This window comes from Syngnathus typhle, linkage group LG19 (assembly GCF_033458585.1).
Source record: "Syngnathus typhle isolate RoL2023-S1 ecotype Sweden linkage group LG19, RoL_Styp_1.0, whole genome shotgun sequence".
NCBI classification, from domain to species: domain Eukaryota; kingdom Metazoa; phylum Chordata; class Actinopteri; order Syngnathiformes; family Syngnathidae; genus Syngnathus; species Syngnathus typhle.
The window spans coordinates 8,332,237-8,354,007 of NC_083756.1; the positions used below are offsets into that span (position 1 = coordinate 8,332,237).

A 21,771-nucleotide genomic window follows, 5' to 3' on the forward strand; every position below is an offset into this window, starting at 1 on the left:
GTGTTCAGCGTGCGTCATGACGTAGGACGTGATTGACAAAACTTTATTGACAAAAAAGAGTAAAGCAATACAAGGAAAAGCATTTTCTATTTAATGAGAAAGTGCTTAAAGTCCGTGTTGCAGCACTTTTAAATCCACGTTAAAAATGTTGCAAATATTAAATATAGTAAATATTTTCGAAATGTTCTTCTTTCATTGGATGTTCATTTTAGTAAGCTACTTTTTATTTCTTGACTTTGCTTTTTAGTGTCTAATTCTTTTTTTTTGTATATGCTTTTAAAAATTGCACTTGTAATGTGAAGCACATTGTAAATGTTTTAATCACCGAAAGCACATTGAATTACCTTTGGTATGAAATGCACGATATTTCCTTACTTGCATTTTATTCTGTCTCAGCATCAGCTTAAAGTAGTCCATTAATTAAAAGTACCATTGAATACAGCTGAAAATTGCACGGCACAGCGTTAGTGGCAGTCTTGACAAAATATTGGGCCTAAATTGGAAGAAGACCGTCCCCTGAGGAGAGTGCTGACACCAAATCAAAATGCCAGGGGTTCACATACAGGTTAGGACAATGACTTGGGAACGGTGTTCTATTATGTACTCGTAATTTTAAACCTAAAACTCTGATTCAACAAGACAAGTTGATTATGACGTGATTTTTACTGCCAACACATCAGCAGGGAATACGTCAAGCAGAGAGAGAGACGTTACTTTTAAACTTACCGATACACTCAATCAGCACTGAGTGACACATCCATCTGGCACTTTCTCATTAATCATGTACGGTAAACATGTCCACGAAAGAAATCGTACTTTACACAATATAGAGCGTCGAGGAAAAGCTTGCACTGAGGATTACATGACATGATTTGCCACCATTCTTTGCTGCCTCCCATGAAAATTGCATTGACAATTGTGTTCATGTAGAAGAAAAGTAGCACTTCAATTTATTTTACTCTCCAGATGTGAGCGATTTGTGCCCTGTGGGAATGGTCTGTAATGTCCCTGAAGCAGAAAAATAACAGAGAGCTCCATCTAAAGCTCCACCATTACCTCTGCTTTCCTTTATGTGCCATTTTGGGCACTCCCTCCATGTTCTCCTTGACCTTTTCCCCCTCAGATGTCATATAAAGAGTTGCGACTCAGAGCAGTCATTTACTCAAGAGTGTAACTCCATGGTGCACATTAAAGCAGCTCAGGGTGGAATCCTTTTCAGAAGTCAGCGATCTCAACACCTGCCCATGGTTGATAACTGCGTGTGTCGGTCGGGGCCTTGGAGAGGAGGGGCACTCGGTCGACGTCTTGGAGAGAGACAGAATGAGGACGTCACAGGTGAATGCTTTTGCTCAAGCTGACAGGTGCATGCACCCGCATGCACGTGCTCCCTCAAATGCACGAAATCACGCCTTGGACAGGCATGCACATGAGGGGTACACGCACAGCCACACACACACGAACATACACACCCATTTCTGCAGGAGACAGCTGGGTTTCCTGCAGCATCACTTACATGCATGAAGAGCCATGTTTGGAAAAATATTTGTAATCGAGTCAACGGAGTGTTTGTCTCTAAAGAATGGAGAGCTAGACCATAAAGGGTGGTTATTAAACGGAATATGCTGGCAATCAAAAGTAATTACCTGGTGTGAATACCGTCGCTCCAAACAGCAATCTTAAACGTCATCGAAACAATAGAGAGAAATTGCACTCGGCCTCACACCCCCATACACACATTAAACTTACCTCTTGTTGACAGTGAAGAGCCAATAACAGCCTCATTTCTAAAGCTATCTCCTGTTTTGTTGGGAATTCTCATTTCCTTCAAGCTTTTCGGTTTAATCATCCCCAGAACGGATCCAACGGCAACAAAAAACAAAAACAAATCATGAAACAAAAGGCAGCATTGACAAACAGCAGTGCAAAGCTAATAGTCAATATTAACACTTCATCTGGGCAAACGTCTGCTCATAAATGCTAACCACATGCTGTTTCGGATCTGCTGAATGCATAAATAAGTGCTCCTCAATCCACCTTAAAGGTGCTGCTGATCAAAGGCTGTCGGTGTTGCTTCCAAGTGTCAAGAAAAAAAAATGCAGAAGATGCACATCTAAGGGGGTCGTCTGGGTGAAAACCTAAGAGCGAAAAATGTTTGAAGCAGAAACCTTTTAATGAGAACTGGAGAAGGGGGGGGGGGGGAGGCAAAAGTTCTACATGACTCAAGAGTGCCCAATTTCTGCAGCCGGCTCGTACGAGAACATGTAGCATCCTATTTGAACTCAAATATTAACCGGTTAAGTCTAGTTTTGGCTTTAGTGCTTCCTTTAAAATTTGAAAACCACTTTTGCAGCAGCAAAAAAAAAAAAAAAAAAGAACTCATTATTTGTTCAGTTTTTCTGTCAACCATGATTAACGAATAAGCATTACTGTATCCTGGGTAAGTCTGTCACCATGGTAATTTGGGCCTTGTTATTAGCGGCATCAACGCAGAGCTGTCACTCCACGCCAGCATCAAAGTGAAATAGAAGCTCCCCCATCGTGTTCCGACATAGCTAACTGCCATGCCGCGGAAGTATATTAGGTTTTTATCAGAGGAAGCAACAGTGATATACAAAGTACAGTCACATTAAATGTTCCCACATAGCCTGTCAGTCAAGCTCCCATTAATTATGTTTAGGAGCTGATCAAGATGTTAACAGTGCTGCTGGATGGAAGAATCTGGCCAAAGGCAACGCAAAATGACATTACTGTATTTAGACATGGACCATGATGTTTCATCATATCGACATCGGTTAACAACTATTGAGACTTTCAAAGTCCTAGACTTTGGAATCTGAGAAGAAATGTCACAGTGACCACAACTAGGGAAATAAATTGATTGTGAAATTCACCCACCAGACCGTTTTGTCTCCAAGATAAAAATAAGCCAAATATATTATTATTATTATTATTATTATTATTATTATTAGTTATATTTATTATTTTATTATTAACCGTTCATTTCTGCACCACGGCAAGCACGAAAACATGATGCAATTCCTCTTTGACATTGTTAAACGGAAAATTAGTACTTGTAAATGAGACCAATTTTACAAACCTCTTATTTTATATAATTGGATTGTGTACCTAATAATTATCTTGTTGTGGTGAGCACATGCATATTTATGAAATTTGCCTCGGAACTCATCATAACAGTGAACAGCAAACACTGGCTATGTTTACACGGATGCATTTATTCGGATTAAAAAGCCTGATCGGAATAAAAAGGCTTCATGTTCAGAAAAAAATTCAGCCATGTAAACGTAGACACTTTTAGGTGATCTTAAAGCTTGGCTTTGACCAGCTAGTGAAAAAGAGCAGCTCTTGGAAAAGTAGTATAAGTGCACCAATCTTTCTCCACCACTTCAACTCACATAAAAAGACTCAATGACATCTTTGGAAAGAGTCCTTTTTTTTTTTATTATGATTTCTCCTTGTGTTCAAGTACGGTCCTTTCTCAGCAGGGTCATTTAAGAAGCATGGATACACAACAACACACAACTCGCACCAGAGCCTGAGCCTCTTCAGGTAGGATTTCTCTTTAGTTCCATCCAGGGGAAGGACGGGCGAGCGGGCGGGCGGGCGGGCGGGGCGCCAGGGAGCCGCAGTTTCCACGATTAGAGCAAATGAACTAAAGTTCTGTTTGTACACCACGTCATGTTATTTTTTTTTTTTTGTCCCTCTGCAAACATTGGTTGCGCTTCAGTGACACGGATATCTGCACATAAAAATTATATATTTATATTCATATATTATCATTCTATATTAACAATTCATTCTAGTGATTTGACCGTGATTAGCAAAACCAGACTGACTGTCGGTAGGAATGCTTTGCGTGGACACTGGTTTGTACAGAAACCCACACCCGCGCGCGCACACAGACACACAACAGAGGCATACGCACACTACTTCACACATGCATGCATAAATACGCTCACCCGAGTTAATGCGTCTACGCACAGGCCACGCATTCTGTCACCGACATGCACACAAATGCACACTCACTCATCCCCACACGCGCCCACATTTGCTCAGCTGACACCAAGGACAGCACATCGAAGGGAAGTTACCCACAGTTCCCAGCAAGATCCAGATCAGGGGGCATAGCCACAAAAAAGTTACAAACTGCAGAGCGAGACATCCAGTCAGTGTCTGGAAAGCGAGACAGAAAGTCCCTTCATCCAGGGGTCAAAGTTTGGCAAGCTTATCTTGTCCTTTGTCACTTTAGTTTACATTGGCTTGTACAATATTTACTCCCGACGAAGCTCCCCGCTAAAGACAAGACGAACCTTCCCAAACACACACACTGTGCTCGGAAATGTTTTTTTTTTTTTCTTTTTTCGTTTTTTTAGGCAGTGAAAAAGCACTTCTTGCTTCGGAATTGAACAACTCTCTGCACGTGTGCATTTCCATTTTGCACCAGAATAGTCAATTGGATGAAGGTCGACAATCACAAATACTGCAAAGCTGACATTGTGCCGACTTCCACCGCGGTGATGAAGTCTGCGTCTTGTGTTAGTTTCAATTTTTTTTTTCGACTGCTTTTCTCTTAAAAACAAATGCATGGGGGGGGGGGGGTAGTGTGCGCACAGTTACATCAGCAATACATAAAATGACATCTTGAAAAATCTAAAAAAGTAGAAAAAAATAATGACATTCCTTTGAAATAAATGGAGACGCAAAGCAGGGGTTCGAATCAGTGCTACGTTTAGACGAAGTGGGAAAGACCCACTTTTCTCCTCCTGTGCTTCCATTTTTCCTGACCTCCTCCAGAAGCCTCGCGCAAGTCATCCTCTCCAGCTCTCGCTGCCTTCAACTAAAGGTCACGACTCCTCCCGCGAATAAATGCCTTTACTCATTCCATCGCCATTATACAGTCATCCCTCGCTTGTCTCTTCTTCTTTAGTCATCTCCCTGTCTTTGCTTTCTTTCTCTATTTATTCTGCCCACTGTGTTTTTGGCTCTTTGCACGCCTTGCACTCACTCGGTTGAGCGGGGCTGAGACTCAAGACAAAGTGAGCTGTGGTTAAACAAAACAAAAAAAAAAGAAAAAGAAAATGCATGCACATGCACTGTTTGTCACTTGACCCTGACGACTACTATTTCTTGCTTTTTGTTTTGAGAGCATAAATAGTCCTTGTCAGGTTGTTCAAGACTACGATGCAAACTTGATGTGCTTGGAAAAAAAAAAAATCCCCTCCACACACAGAGACATTTTCAAATCATCATCATCCTCAGTCTAATTAGACCCATGAGTCAGGCGAGGCTGGATAGTGGCTGGTCTCGTAGTTCAGTTCGCTGTACGGCCGCGAGGCTGAATAGAAGTCTACATAGTTGCCAGTGGACTTGAGGCCCAGATGCATGCGCAGGTCCTCCCGGGGGTCCCGAGGAGGCCCGGCGGTGCTGGGAGGCTGCTGGGGTTGGGCCTGCGCTTGGACCTGCGGCTGGGGCTGGGTCGGCGGAGGCGCTCCCTGTTCCTCAAAGTAAGCCTCGTCGAAGCTCCTGCTCTGGCTGTGAGGGGGCGGCTGTGGAGGCAGAGGCTGGGGGAAGGAGGGAGGGGGTGGGTAGTGGTCGTAGTCTTTTAGCATGGCTGTTGACGGGCTGTCCTGTTGAGGCTGCGGGGGTATAGTGCAGGGCTGAACGGGGGCCTGTTGAGGGGTCGTGGGTGGTTGAAGAGCAGCAAAGGGAGGTATGGAGGGAGGTGGAAGGTGAGGTGATGGGAGAAAAGGCTTTCAGGCAGTGGAGATAAACACCAAAGGAAAAGAGCGGTGGCCACATGCTGCATATTCATTTGAACATGCACATCTGTTGCATTGTGATACAAAATACATTTCAAAACAAATGACCAGGTCTACTATATTGTCGTGTTGCTCTTCTGTTTGTGTTCCATCTTTATTTGACAGGGGGTAGAAATGCATTCCAAAAAAAAAAATTGGACTATTAACTCACCTGAATTGGTTTGATATCATCACTACTAGTCAGGTATGAGTTTCGGAACAATGTTGATGTTCCACAGGACACTTAAATGGGGGGAAAAAACAGATTATTAATGACATGTACGTGCGAAGTGGCTAAAAAGATGAAAACCATTTCATTTCATTCCCATACACCTCAAGGAACTAAGACGAAAAGAAACAAAGCAAAGATGCTAAAAGAGAGAAAAGTGATGACGTACGAACCAAACAAAAACACAAAGAGCTTTCCAAAAAACCGACAACAATGCGAGTGGCTGAAAAGAACGAGCCGCAAAACACACACGCGTGATCCTTGTACACACCTGCCATGCCATCTTTCCGGGAAGTGTGCTCGCCTTTGTTGCTATGGAAACCGGCGTTGGTTGCCGTGGAATCGTAGTCCATCTTGCGTTCCTTTAGACTCACCATCTCTCTTGGAGAGGCCGGAGCGCTTGCTACGCACGCACATGCAAAATAATGAGGACAGCATGAGAATTCACACCTCTGCATGGCCACATTTGTGGATGCATTCTGGCTTTTCCAGGTGCGTGATCATTATTTGACATTTACCATGTCAGGATATAGGGTCACCTACGACAAACTGCTCATGGTTAACAAATCAAAATTGATGAAAAAGTTTGGAGGTTACCCAGACAAATTTATGACACTGTTCTGGGGATTATATTTGACCGGTTGTTGTGTTACCTTTTCAGTTTCGTACACGTGAATGCATCATTGCACAAGTGCACTCACAATAGTTTAAATTGCAGATTTACCCCGAAATGTCTCACCCCTTTTCTCACTTTACTCTCTTGCACACACACACACACACACACCATGTAATCCCCTTATAGCATATTCAAAGTGCTTACTCAGTCCCTCTTATCTTGACACACGGGATTGCCAGAATGCTGCCTGCCTGCCTACCTACCTGCTTGGCCGCCCGAATATCAACCCCCTCAGTTTGCTTAGCTAAACATTCCTGTAACCACTCCACATATGTGTAGTGCATTAATGTATTGCAAGATTAGCCAGAGGCTTCAAAGTGAAGGACACTCTAAAAATACTCAGTCTGGAATAGTCCAGTCTGACTTTGCAGGTAAGTGCGACTGCAACTTTACTGCATCATGCCCTGAGATTTGATTTTAGGACAAAAGTTTTGAATTTGTTTTGAATACAGCATAAAGGCCTAAATGATGCTGTGTCAATCAAACTTGAGCTCTTATACAATGAGGAAGTGCATCACATTTTCAAGTCTCCCTTTGGATAGAAGGAAACATTTTCCTCACTTCAATGCAAGACTTCAAAAATAAAAACTAAAAAAAAAAAAGAGAGCCTTTGTTCTCTTCGGCGTCCCTCCTATATCATGATGACAGCAGTGAGGCAAAACTACCCAAATAGAATAGGTTTTAAAACTGATTTTCTCACGTGTCTTTCGAAATTCTCTTTTTTTTAGTTGAACACAAAAGGACTACCTATTACAATTCAAGTCTTCTGTGCTTGACATTTAAAAGCAAAAGAAAAATTCACCCTCTCTTATCTGCCTCCCAGTTTTTAACAAGAGACCGTATTGTATGCTCACACAAGCGAGGCGAGGCGAGGCCAACTTTAATCCAAAAACAGAGCTCTATCTTCTTAAGGACATTACAAAGAACTACAGTCAATTGGGGTGGCTAATACGATGACGTACAAACGATCCACTCCATAGCCGCATAACCGATGATTTCTTATGTTTGCTGAGTGCAGACTGAGTGGTGCTGACGACTTTTGCTGGTGATGTCACTACTCCTACCCAACAACAAACAGCCTTGAAGGTTTTAAATGAAGTCACACAATGCAGAATGAATGTTTTTCTTCAAATGATAATTACATGACTAGCTCTGGCCACAAGATAAACACAAGAAGAGAGGGCTGAAAATATCATTTTGACACCTTGGGGTGGATTCCTTTCGGGAGCGCGCTGTGACCTGACACCCACAGAGATGTTGCCAACACCCCTGGTTACCGTGGCAGTCTAGCTGGGAGCCTTGTTCTATCAGTTCTAAACACAGCAGGAGCCCCACGGCGGCCGTGTTGGATGCAAAGGTCTCCTTCTCGCTCGGTCTTCCTGCCAGCGGCACAGCCTAACACCTCCCCTCCAAACCGTCTTCTCCCCCAACCCTCTAACACACACACACTCCACCATCATTACCCCCTCCCTCTTTTTTGATGCGTCTCCAGGGTGCCAAATCATGGAGCGTATGCAAGCAGAAGATACAGATGCACATTCATCTGCGTGCGATCAGACGTTCAAGGGACAAAGAAGGATTAGTGGAAGAGTAAAACGGTGGAGGAGAAGCGAATAGAAATGACAGCGCTCACAAACCTGACGAATATTTCAATGTCAGCGTCCAAGGTCAAATCCTCATCCCTGCATTAACAGTGGTTTAATACCTAATTCTTCTCTCACACTCTGTTTATCATCCCTCTCTTTGCTGTCACCACATACACATACATGCATGAACACACACATGGATCCCTTGCTGGGTCCTTGAAGAATCCTTAAGCCGGGAGGAAGGAAAAGTACTTTTCTGCCTCATCAGCCTGCTAAGCCTGATGCGGAGAAAGCGCAGCTAAAGGCTCCTTGACGACGGATGCTAACAGTTGATGCGCTCTTTGCAAAGCATGAAGGCCACGGGCTCAAGTGAAAGTAATCGTGCTTTAAGTATGTGAGCGGTCAGCACAACTTTGAAGACGGACTGCTAAATGTTCAATGATTATTCATGTATGGATTGTAAAGTTTCAGCAATTTCAAGTCATACAAAAGTTATCAAAAAATAGCAAATGTAACCCAGTGGTGGGGTACAATGAAATAAATCAGAAGAAACTAGTTAAATAGATCAAATTATGAACCCATATTTTAACTTTCAAAAAAGCAGATCAAACCATTCCAGAAAAACTAAAGTACCAAAAAAAAAAAACCCCAAACATTAGGACCAAAAAGAACTTAGAAGGAGATAGTCAATGAATGTGTATGACATCTTTGATAACTGTGAGAAATAGAACCGATTTGCACCCTGTATTTTTAGTACTTTAACAGTTCAAAGAAGACTTTTGTAAATGAACGTGAACTCTGCAAGGTCCCAGTGATCTTTGCAAGCAGTCTAAGATGGTACAAGGTTACATTTAGTTCAAATTAAATTTTAAATCATAACTTGAATGACTTTACAGGAAGACGAATTTCACTGCAAATATCTTTGCTGCAATTATGGTACGATGTTGAGAGCATACACACATTTGACCATGATTTGCTCACCGGAACGGTTGTTTGGAGACGTCCTGATGGGGGATACAGAGGGAGTTCGGGAGGAAGAGTAGGGTCTCTGTCGGTCTCGCTCTATTGTGGAGGCGGAGCCCACAAAGTGATACTGGGAGTAGCCATCCTGGAGTCCAAATGCACAAGAGGAGACAATTAGCATGACATTTTTTGTTTATCTTCACCTATCTGCGTAGAAATTCAAACATTTTGAGATATAAGTTATTCCAATTGAAAATCAACTGGTTGTAAGATATTTGGCTGATAAGCTTTTTGCATTTTTTTTCTTTTTACAGTTTTTTGCACGATTCTTTAGTATACTCCAGTTCGATGGAAACATTAGGAAGCAAAACAAAAAAAAGTGCGATGCAATAGATAGTTGAATTTATCCCAGGATGTAAAAGAAATTATTATTGACAAAAAGGTTTTAGCTTGAACCAAAGTCATCGTAAATTTATGATGAACACTTTGTTGAAAAAGCAACAGCTTCATTTCAACAATTGTCCTTTGTAGTTGTTATCTTCTGCTGTGCCAAAAATGGACATAACCACATCAATCACCTCTTTCATTATCAACAATTATTCTGAAGAGGAACAAGAAAACCGCCCACAGCGCAACTGGCCAACACAATTGAAGACATTCGCATCAAGCCTGAGCATCATCTTATTACTTTTTTGGCAGGGCCATTTTAACACAACAAGTTGCCATGAATAATTACTGCCGAGCCAATGGCTTTTCTCCATGCGTGTGTATTGGGTTAGCAGTGATTGGAGCAAAGCACTTTTCAAAAATGGATTATGATAGTCTGCAACAATCACAGAGCTGGAACCCAATTCAATTTAGCATTAAGATAATTGGCTACCTCTGAATACAAACCACAAGTAGATGATGAAAAAAAAAAAATGAAGAGATGTGCTCCATCATTGCTTTGCTGTCTGGGGGGGCATGAGCTTAGCAACGGCTTCTGGCGTGCATACATTGGGGTCGGGAGGTGCTGGGCTGAAGCATTTAAGTGGAAGTACAGGCGAGGAGGAGAAATTAGATGAGGGGAGGACAAAAGATGACAGCAAGTAATGAGAGCAGAGAGGAATGAAGCAAGTACGTAAGTGGAGGGCGATGTGGCTCAGTGCTAGAATGCTCGGTCGGGGGTTCAAACTCCAGCCATTGTGACCGTGTCCTTGAGCATGCCATCAGGAGCAACACTGAAACTCGCTCATCAGTATGACGTAGCAAAGGTAGAAAAAGCAAGTGACAGCCCATTTAATGGCAAGACGGTAATGAGCGAGGCAAGCAGAAAGCCGTCCAGAGCAATGGATCAAGAAGGAGGCTGTGTCCTCCCTTGACTTTCCCGCCGCAGCAATGAAGACAAATAGAAGGTGGATCCTCAGACACCCTGTGCATCAAAAGGTGGATCCATTCCAGCCAGCACACATCTCATTATAAGCCATGTAACCTCCTGATGGTACATGCTGCTAGCACCCAATTGGACCCTGTCAAAGTGTCATGTTACTCAAATGAACACAGTCACTGAGTATTGAATAATGAATGCATTTGGCGGTGAGCGATGGGAGCAATGAGGATGCAGATCGTTCATCGGGACCTCCGATTGAGCCGTGAGGGTCTTTCAGGGCCACACCAGCAATTGTTAAACATTCAGGTGATTTCATTCACAAGATTGATTCTAGAGGAGAATACGTATGGCTTGGAGATTAGGTGAAATCGTTATTAGCATGTTTGCCTCACAGTCAGGAGTTTTTGGATATTTCTTGGCTGACCTGCTCCCTATTCAGGGCTCAGAAGTCAATAGGGGTCAACTTTAAGTTAAGGTTAAAAAAAGAAGGGTCCGCTTCTTGCAAATGTCAGGAAGGTGGGGGCGGGGAAGTGATTGTGTTGCTTAACCATTCTGCATATTGTGGCTGCAGAATTAGTTTAAGGTCATGCAGCTGCAAGGCAAACCGTGATGGTAGCACTAACAACTCAAATGGATGTTTGTGTGTTCAGTGCTTCTCTCGCAACCTTAATCTTTAAATTTTCAGATTTTCACGGTGTCAGATGCTCGACCTGACTTTTGCGTGCTTTATTTTCCTTGACGAAAATACCGTCGCTAGCTTCCAAATGAATCATGGCGGCACCTTTTGATTTTTTATTGCATTCCTGCTGTTTCTTTTCTCATATAAAAGAGGACAGCGAGTTCATTTTCAAGTTGCTCGTCTAATCATTACCCTGGATGAGAAACAAAAAAAGTTGAAAATAAGTTTTGAGCCAAAGTTCTTCCACCGTAGTAAACAACTGTGATGTAGCGACGGTGCTTGCCTGTGAAGAAGAATATCTCGGCACGCTATGACATTTTCTTTTCAAATGGACTCGCTCCATTTACAGGTGTACACCGAGCGTCATACACAGTGTGACCTCACACATACACACCTTCCAGACCTTGTCATATCACACTAACACACAGTCACATTGTCAATTACACAAGCCCGGACCATACCGAGAATCTGCCACACTTGTTAGACAGACCGTCTCTCACATCCTGAATCACAACTGGCAAAAAAGCTCACTTGCGCAAATGACCAAAAAGTACTCAAGTGTGTGCGGTCTGATTAAGTCCTGGCGGTCCAATCAAGAAAACGTTGTCACTTTGTTTTTGCTCATCAGTCTGTGACCGAACAATACTGGACATTTGTTGTCGACGCGGATGGTGGACTGGCGGCGTCCCTGCGAGCAAGTCAAGCACGAACGCAAACACGAAATGAGGACAGAAGTCATGGAAACCAAATGAATTTGCCGTTTGAAAACACACTGGAGACTTTTTAAACATGATTTATCTTTAAGGCAAGCACCAGTGTTGCTGAAAACAGATTGAGGCTTTGGTTTATTAATGACTACGGCACCACTGATCTGTCAAGTCATCTCAGATGCTCTCTTCATGCAGTTGCTTCTTATTTATGGGTAGTCAGCCAACTAACATCCATTGCCTCTACTGCAATCCCCTTTTCTGTTCGATGGAATTGCTATAGGAAGTACGAAACTCTACTGAGACTGTCAAACACAAGAGAGAAAAACAAACAGAAGGACAAACATACACAAACTGCCTATTCAGAGAGAATTTGGGTAGTCTCAAAACACTCAGGATTTTGGGCTGCCCCAAAAATCCATAACCTCATATGTGCATGCAAGGGAAGGATGTAGAGTTCTGGACCCTGATGATAAAGCCCATGAGTGGATTTCAGCAAAGTAAAACTGTTTACCAGGCACAATTTTCATCAGCTCTTAAAAGCAATTTTGTGAGCAGCAGTTAGACAATCGAAACTCTGTGAACTGAACTTCATCGAGATGCAAGGACAAGGTATTTGTCATTTAAAAAGAACACAATCATTTTTTTGTTGTTGTTAATGGCACTTGAGTGGAAAATGCAACTTACATAAACAAGCTCACAAAAAAAAAAGTCCTCCACTACAATCATCCGAGTTGCGTGATGCACAAACAAGATTCTCGATGAATGGCAAGCAAGTTTACTGATAGCCAACTGTGTTACTAGCATTCAGTCTCAATGGGTGATAAGAAGCAGCCTGGTGTGCCAAAAAAAGAGCCCAACAATAATAGGCTGCAAATAACACACACAGTAAAACACATGATTGATTTTGGGCTGCATGCTACTAACAGTTCGAGAAGCCATCGATCTTTAGTTTGGAGCTTTGACTGACCTCAAAGATAGCAAACTGCGCACACACGTAACTGCGCTGTGGTCCTTCTCGTTTGCGCAAAGGTCGCTGACGTCACTGCACGTTCATTGCTAAGGAGACATTTTCCCAGCTGATATTTAGAGGTAGTTAAGACTCCCCCCTCACTTCACCTTCTCAATTAGCTTGTATGTCACTCCTCCAAGACATAACATGGACGCACTTAACACAATGGAGCAAGTCCATCAGTGTTCACTGGAGCGTTAACTCCTCCACTAACGTAAACACACGTTTGTTCCTTTGCACGCGGCAAGACTCGACACACTTGAGTTGAGCCGGGCGGTCCGGGTGCTGCTGTTTTGGTTAGCAACAGAGTTAAAGCTGTTAGGTGCTGCTGTTTGGCTTAGCAAGTTCGACCCTGTTTTAACTGTTGACGTCTCTGTTTAAGCTTCTATAAATGGAGGTAGCGTCAATATGAAGTGGAGAATGAATACAGCATTGGGTATACATCATGACAGCAGTGCGTTACCTTCTTGTAGAGGGAGCGCAAGTCTCTGTACTGCCACATGCTGCTGAGCACCTGAGAGGCCGCCTTAACCACCTTGGCCGAGTGTCTGAGGGGAGATAGTTCATTGTTACATCTCCACCGCCCCATTACTTCTGATAACATCCCAAACTGTTATTCCGTTTGCCGTCAATATCACCTTGGAAAGATATGTGGAGGCTGTCGGTCGGCTCTTTAAGAGTAAGAGGGCCATTGCTCTTTTCAGCGGCGACTGATTGCCCTAACGCAGTTTCCAAAGGAGTTAAGAAGACCCCACCTTTTCCCTCCCTGCCTGCCGTTTCTTGCGGCCATTGCCTGGTCACTTTGGCTACAAAATGACTCCAGAAGGTTTCGGCTCAGAAGCAATGTCCCTCTCGAGAAGATGCTTGCAAAATGAACTGGTAACAAACATCAACCTTTGCTTAATTTCCGCTTGTTAAAGACAATAAAAGCAAAGTTCTGTGAATAGTCTGTCCTTCTCTCTCTCAATGTCTTTTTCTCTCTCCATTGTGTGATGTCACTTCTGGCAACCTCTGACTTGCTGGTTGTCATCTCCTGAGCTCGGTTATTCATCTGGATAAACACATTCCTTTTTTTGCAACCAATCTCAAATTTGAGCGATAATTGCACATGTATCTGTGACGAAAATGAATTTGCTTTATGAAGCAAAGTCTTGAACTAATAAATGGCTAATCTGGTCTAATCATTCCGATTCCTATTCTCTCCGTCCTAAAAATATGCTCCCATTGGTCTCAAGCGTTTCCAAAACATCAAAGTGACCTTCATGTGTCAACTCGGTAACACTCACTTGTCGCCTTTACTGCGGGCGATGCCGATCAGTTTGTCAATCCCACCAGCGTCCCGGAGGGCTTTGGCATTCTCCATATTTTTGGTGATGACTTCATGTAGTGCGCAGCAGATAGCAGTGACCGTATCATCCGACATGGCCTTGCTGGGTGGACCTGCAGAACTCGAGGTCCCGCCGCTGCTCGCGTTGTTGTTACTGCTGCTGCCTGGTAGTCGATGAATCAAATCCCGCATGGCATATTTACCTGGTAAAGGAAAATATATCTCATTAATTCATTTTTTTTTTTTAATGAAAAAATTATAGGTCTATTTTTTTTTTTACATATACACATAGGAGGAAACCACTCCTGATCAATCAATGGTGACCCGAATATTAAAATATTCCATTAAAAATGTATTCAGTCTGGTATTTTCCTCATGTAGCCACTATTTGATAAAAAAAATAAATAATAAAAAGTGCAGATCACAGGGAATGTGTGAGTATTTAACCTCATTTCTGCAAACTTTGAAAGAAATCACAAGTACAGCAAACACTTATGACTTAACGACGCTGTACGCTCACGCACTCCGACTCGGCAATAACTCAATGGACTTAAATCAGGAAGTGCTGTGAAGGAAATTTAACAAGTTAACAGATCCGTTGAGTGTCTAAGTAATAAAGCAAACGTCTTGCGCAGCGACTGAGTGCTTGGATAACTCCATAAAGCTTTGGCCTGAGAGGGCTCACTGTAAATCCTCTCACACGGCCGGCCGCATTAACGCTCACGCTTAGAATGCAATAAAAGGGGCTGGGCCGCCTTGCCATATTTCACTGAATAGGCTGCCATATGAAGACACAGAGAAGGAAATGACATTCAAAGGATTAGCTCTTGGACTAATTAAGGAGTTGCGGGAGATTCAGTCGGATAGGAAAAGCCATAACACCAATGCGGAAGAACTTGTGAAAACATGGGAGTGACATGACAAGCAAATTAGAGACCATGTCAGGTCAACCATTTGTGTACATTTATTTGGAAAGGTCACATGTTCACAATACTGAGGTGACAGTTGAATATGTTCAACATCGTCATTAGAATAAGGTAGAAATGTTCCTCGAGCAAAAGTTGACCAAGTAAGTGGAAATTGAATTCAACTGAGGGTTGCTGGAACAAATCAGTCCTTCCTGGAACTTGTGTTTCGGACACAAAGTGCATAAACACTGAAACATTACACAGAGTCACAATGTACTTTAAAATACGTCCCTCTGTGAAGAAGCATTCAGGCTAAAAACAGGAAGTTCCATCCATCCATCCATCCTCTAGTGGACACTTAAAATTTCTCTCTGGATGCAATGAAATCGAACAACAAAGCCCTCACATCCCCAAAACAATTATAAAATGGAATATTTGTGGAGCCATTTATACAATAGAACTATTGGGCCTCCACTCACAAGGATTTATTAGAATTTCACCAAACTAGCACTATCTGTGCTACTCCAAAGAGCTTGTAGATTTTAATTATTACTTTTAATAATAATAATAATAACAATAATAATAATAAATACATGAACAGTGAAGCCTTTGAATTTGACTGAGCCCAAAGATGTACAATTTGTAATTGGGGCAAAACAGCCAGAAAAAAAATATGCATCTCAAGTCACTTGAATCTTCAGAGCGTGAAGTTATGCAAGACATCACATAAGATCTTAATTATTAATCGGGGTGCGTTTGAATTGATTTGACTTTTTTGACACTTGTATGAGTATTCAACATGAAAAAGATGATATTCAACAGCACATGTTGGCTCAATAAAATCAAATTCCCAAGACCTCAGTGAGAATGGAGAATAATCAGGATGTTCCAATGGCACTATTAACCTTCAAACATACAATCATACAACACTGATGGAGATCTGTTGTGTGTGTGCGTATAAATGTGATGCACACAAGTACACAAACTATCCATGAGAATGAGTAGTGGGTTAATTGAGCCAGCGTTATCTCAGCCTGACAGGATAAGCAGAGGTTAAACGCTTGTTGTCTTTTAGCCCACAACACAAATTGATGTGACCAACTCGAATCCCACCGACTGATTCACTTCCTCACAACGGCTTTCGTTTGATGAATTTGGACGCGGCCGGCTGAATAATTCATCCACGGCATGACTAACTTAGTGACCAGCTAATTTAGCGAGTGCCGCGCCACATAATTGACTGTGCCAGTGACTGACAATTTATTGACTCAAGTACTGATTAAGTGAACGACTCCTTTATCAAGCTCATAGAAGGGTCAATGCAAAATTAAGCCAATATAAAAGCTTCATCTTTTGCTAGGCTTATTCCTATTTATTTATTTACCACATTAGAGATTTGAGTCGAGTCAATTTTGTCACACATGTAAATTGGGACCATCAAACCTGTTTCACTGGTGACCTCAATGTGCTGATACAGCAATAATACAAAGCGAGCAAATGAAGATCTATTTTTCCCTGAGTGAGTAGCAGCTTTTATGGAAGTAATGTCTTCTTCCATTTCCTTCCGTTGATCAATGTTTATGACATGATCCCTGATATAGCCTCAACCATCTGGGACACAGAGGTGCTAATTTATTCCTGTGTTATGCTGCTCCATTCGGGAATGCTGCGCTTTATCACTGCCATCATGGCTGATTTGATTGAAAGAAATCCATTTACCCGCAACAATGGAGTGATTTGATTGTTTACTGAGGGGGAAAAAGGAGAATGTGATGAAAGTAAAATTGGAGGTAATTGTCTCAGACAGATGTTATGTGAGATGAAGCATATGGATTGATGTAAGTGTTCTATTTAATGAGAGTAAAATATATTCATTAAACAATTATCACTATTTGTTCATCTAGAATAGCCGGCCTACCTATGGATTTTTAAGAAATGAAAATCTATCATAAGTCTTGATGATCTTATGATCGAATTGAGCATGTGACTATATGTCAGTTTGACAAGAGGGGGCACCGGAATAAAAGTAACAAGCCAAAAATGCAAATATGATTAGAAATGTGGGATCGAACTGTGAGGCGAAATGGATTAAAAATCAAGGACTAGTGATAAAAGGTCCAAATATGAATAAAAACCTCCAATGCAAACACAAAAGTATGTTATGCTGGAGGCCCATCATCTTTTGACTAGTTTTTTTTCTCACTAAAACTATTCTGGACCTGTTAGATCAATGATCCCCGTGCGACGCTCACCCTCCCGGTGCCTGAATGTTTCAGCCTTTAGTCTTTTAATGTCATTAACATCTGCCTATCACAACTCCTGACTTCAACCACTCACACTTGCGTTGAAGCACTTAGCAAAATCCCAGCGGCACACTGCTGCCGTTTCCACGGTAACGTGTCGGGCGACGGCGTCATCAGGGCCAGACACAAAGGCCCAGAGAGAGCGTGATGTTATGAGCTCATGTCTGAAACTGTATTAGTTAGAGAGATGTGGGCGTCAAATTAAGAAGCTACGGTTGGAGAAAGAATATTACTGGGTGGGGAATGGAGGGAGGGGAATTGGGTGAACAAAAAGAGAAAAGAAAAGCCCATGTGAGCATTTGTTGATAGACTTGTCATTTTGCTTGACAGTTACATTCTATTTGACTTCACATATTTCATATAATCCCAAATATTGCTGCCCCTATTTGAATGAAATGATTTCTGCAAAACACAAGTGGAAAAAACCCAATTAAATTGAGCTGTGAATTAATTAAGCGTCTTGAATTAATAGCGATTTTGAATTAATCGCTTTTCACCCGGCATTAACTTTGTTTTGGTGGTAAGCCCGGCGTGTGTTTATGAAGAGCGTCACAAAATAGCTGCTCTATTCGGAATAATGCGACGCCTGCTTGGCATTCCCAAATCATGTGTGTCAAATTGCCATCTCCGAGTCGACGGGTAAGAATTGCAAAGACGGACGGGAGAGCGCTAAATGTGACTCATTCATGGGCTTATCGAATATTATACAAATCAGAAACAAAAGAAGCGCACACAGGTATGAAAGACAAAAAGCGATGAAATAAATGACGCTAATGACTTCAACATGCCACCAGATTATATTAAAAAAATCCCATCTCTGTTTATTTACCTTCAAATCTTCATACAAGCCAAGCAGTGACAACATCAAAGTCTAGAAGTCAACATTATTTGGCAAAAGACCAGCGAGAAAACATTTTGGTCACCCAAGGATAGCTTTTGCCTTGATGTAAAGAAACAGCAGTTTGCTGTGAGCTTTGAGTCCGTGCGTATTAATAAAAGTTGTGTTCAAAGGCCAAGCAAGATGGGGGCTCGTGGTGTCTGGCCTCTACCTCTTTGCTGTCACCACCAATCACGTCACACCTTGCCCAGAGCAAGCGCTCGTCTCCGAACCAGATTTTGTTGTCATCTCTGTCCCCCATATTTTACAGCGCATCCAAAACTCCCCGGAAGGAGGAAATACCTCATTGTTGGAGCAAACGAAAAAAAAATATGAAAAAAAATTATGACTTGTGACCCAACAAACAAGTCTTTAATTTTTTAGCGATTTGAGTTTGAAAATACTAAATTATTCATTACTCTTTCCATAAAAGTCGTATTTATTAGGGGACTCTTGCCATAATTCTTTGCTCTCTCTTTCTGCGCTGAAGAGGCTAATTAAGCAGTGCAATAAAAGTTGATCAATTGCCGTCACCTATTTGAATCAATTAGCTAACTTTTTAATCATTTCCAGAGGAGATCATATATTGCTCCCATCGTAAAAGATAGCTCATCCAATTCCGTGACTGTTACAAGAGGAGCTTTTTTTTCCCCTCCATTAATTTAAATGGAGCCTTTAGGTCGATAATGTAACAGCTCGCGCGGCTTTGCCGCCAATGCCTTTTTAACAGCTTTAGTTTACATTGATTGAACGCATTATAAGCTTTGACAAAGTTCTGTACGTAAAGTGACAAAAAGTATTGTTGAAGCCCAAACGAACTCGCTAAGTCATGAAAGTAAAAACTTGGCATCTGTATGAATGGAAAGCCATCTGCTACCATGCAGCAGCGAAATAAATGTTGCATGGGAATGTGGCGCTTGCTTTGACAGTGGCATTACTCTGTGTTCTTCTACCACATCAACAGAGCCCGGAGAGACTCCTGAATTTCTTCCCTGCAAGTGAGGGAGGGAAGCGTGGTTGCTATAGAAACCACTGAGCCCTCCAAAAAAGCTGCAATAATTAGACAGGCAGAAACACAAGTATTGGAACAGACAAGCTCATTTTTTCCTGTCAATCTCCCAATCAGTTTGGCTTCATCTTTCATTAAAATGCCAGACAAAATCGTTCTGTAGACTCTTGAGTGAATTTTGCTGCTGCCGTCATGTTTTTCAACAATGGGCTAAACATTATTAAGCCTGTTGCAGGAAAAGAAACACACACCCAAGCTGTGACCATTAAGACACAGTTTTTCCCAGATTTTTTTTTTTTAACCCTTGTGGACAAGAGGCCATATTAAAAGGCCTTTAGCAGACACAGAAGCAAATCACATGATCCAGACTCACCAATTAACTCCTTATTCCGGATGTCCAGCGCCATATTTCTTAGAGCGGTGGCCACGGCGCACACGACTTTGTCGTTATCGATCCGCAGTAACTCCACCAAAATGGGAAGTCCTTTCTCCTTACGGACAGCGGCCCGGATATACACGGACCACTGTGAAAAAAATACAAGCAAGCTGTTAAGCCATTGTGCATCAAGGAACTCTGCATGGGATGGAAATGTATACCATCAAAAGTAAGCAAGCCTTTTGACTCATTCTCAGTATGAGCTCAAAGAGGGAACTAGTATATTTGGGGGGCCGTATAAAAGGCTCAAGTAATACAACTGACTCTATTTGAGAGAATTATATGAACTGCAGAGAGGTCTTGAGAGCTTGGAGACCACTTAAATGGATTTCTCCATGCCTCAAGTACTGCCACCTTGTGGATCATCTGCAGAGAAATGGATATATGTAAACGATCATCTGCCTTTTCAAATCACTTGAACTTCAACCCATTAGTGTCTATTCCAAACCCCAATCGAGGGAAATAGCTTGGGGAAAAAAAAAGGGCGAACAGCAAAGAGCATGTCCTCATCTTTGGAAAATCTGGCCTTATCTGAGAAATAATAAAACATATTTCCCTTGAGTGTACCATCTACTTTCCCACTCTTCTACCTCTAAGAAACTCACCAAAGCAGCCACACATATCTACATTTGCGGAGCTATTACGTTTGTCCGCGATGTGTCCTTCACTTCGAGTACAAGTCTCAAACTAAAACAAATCTCAAGGGAAGTTGTCAACCACATCCTCATTCCCACATTGCCCATTTGCAACCAACAATGACCCATTTGAGTCGTGTCATTTCAAGGTGACGCTTTCTCAATTTCTGTCTTGTTGCACAAAAACAAAGTCGAAAAAAGATCTCCAATTTTGCCCAAGGCCCGACTGCATGACTCATTCATTATTACCAACAAGCTGCTTCCTTAGCCAGTCGCTGTTGAACCTTGGGTGGACTCCTATGTGGGCTCAGATTTGAGGCTTTATATGAAAGTCCATTCCGACTATTAAATAAGATAAATCATAGACTTCTTCATTTCTGCTCTAAATGAATTGATGTCTGTGAATATACTAAATTCACGAATCCCACGCTTTGTCTTGTCGGAGATGGGCAAGAATTGCCAGCATTACCTTCCAGCTGCCAGCAGCCAGGTTTTGCAGGGCTCCAGCTGCTCCTTCCAGGGTGTCAGGATTGGAGCATTCAGATAGCAGGGTGAGGTAGGGTTTGACAATGGTGGGGTGCCAGAGCATTTGAACCCCTTTGGGGGGATCCACGCTTTCTGGAAAGGGACCAACGCCATCCCACTGGAAGAGAGGAGAAAGAAGAGGATAAGGACAAGCTTGGCCATAGTTGGCGCTGGTTGCTAAGTGACCAAATAACCATTGGTCTGGTGGCTTTTCCTCTTGATGTAAAGTAGGACACGGCAAAGCAATATGTATCAATTTGTCACTGTTAGGGCAGAAGGCCCTGTCCTTTGCTTGTAGTAAGGAGGAGGAAGAGAGGTGACACAAATAAAGCAGGTGGGGAGCATTTTTATTGTTGACAAGAGCAGAATCACACTTTTTTTCTTTTTGTGTCTTGTACCCCAGAGCTCAGCAAACCCAGATAACAGATTAATAATGGATTCCTTCATTTTTCTTCTCCTTTTGTCCGCTGTTTTTATTGTACCTCAAACTCTGAGCTCACACCCAAAATGAAATGTGTTACTTCATATGACTTAAAAAAACAAATAAGACTGTTTGAAGACCAAATGACAGTTTGACCTTCTTTCATTTCTACCGTCAATAGTAAAATAAACACAACAATTAAGGAAGGATGAAATAAAATAGGTGTATTCATACAGCAGCTGCATTTTTCTGTTGGAGAAATAAACCCGAAGCGTTTTAAGCGCCACCTCTTC

The 21,771-nt window shown here is 42.1% G+C and overlaps 1 protein-coding gene across 1 annotated transcript in view; it reads right to left on the minus strand.

Moving 5' to 3' along the window:
• Window positions 1-3,642: 3,642 nt before the first annotated feature.
• Window positions 3,643-21,771, minus strand: part of ctnnd2a (catenin (cadherin-associated protein), delta 2a) — a 115,301-nt gene continuing 97,172 nt past the window's right edge. Inside the window, exons 19-26 of the mRNA XM_061265843.1 lie at window positions 21,002-21,175; window positions 19,835-19,985; window positions 14,324-14,567; window positions 13,501-13,585; window positions 9,289-9,415; window positions 6,317-6,448; window positions 5,989-6,059; window positions 3,643-5,687 (exon numbers count right to left, since the gene is read on the minus strand). Of these exons, the coding sequence (XP_061121827.1) occupies window positions 5,283-5,687; window positions 5,989-6,059; window positions 6,317-6,448; window positions 9,289-9,415; window positions 13,501-13,585; window positions 14,324-14,567; window positions 19,835-19,985; window positions 21,002-21,175 (1,389 nt within the window). The 3' untranslated portion in view covers window positions 3,643-5,282. The remainder of the gene's footprint in view (window positions 5,688-5,988; window positions 6,060-6,316; window positions 6,449-9,288; window positions 9,416-13,500; window positions 13,586-14,323; window positions 14,568-19,834; window positions 19,986-21,001; window positions 21,176-21,771) is intronic.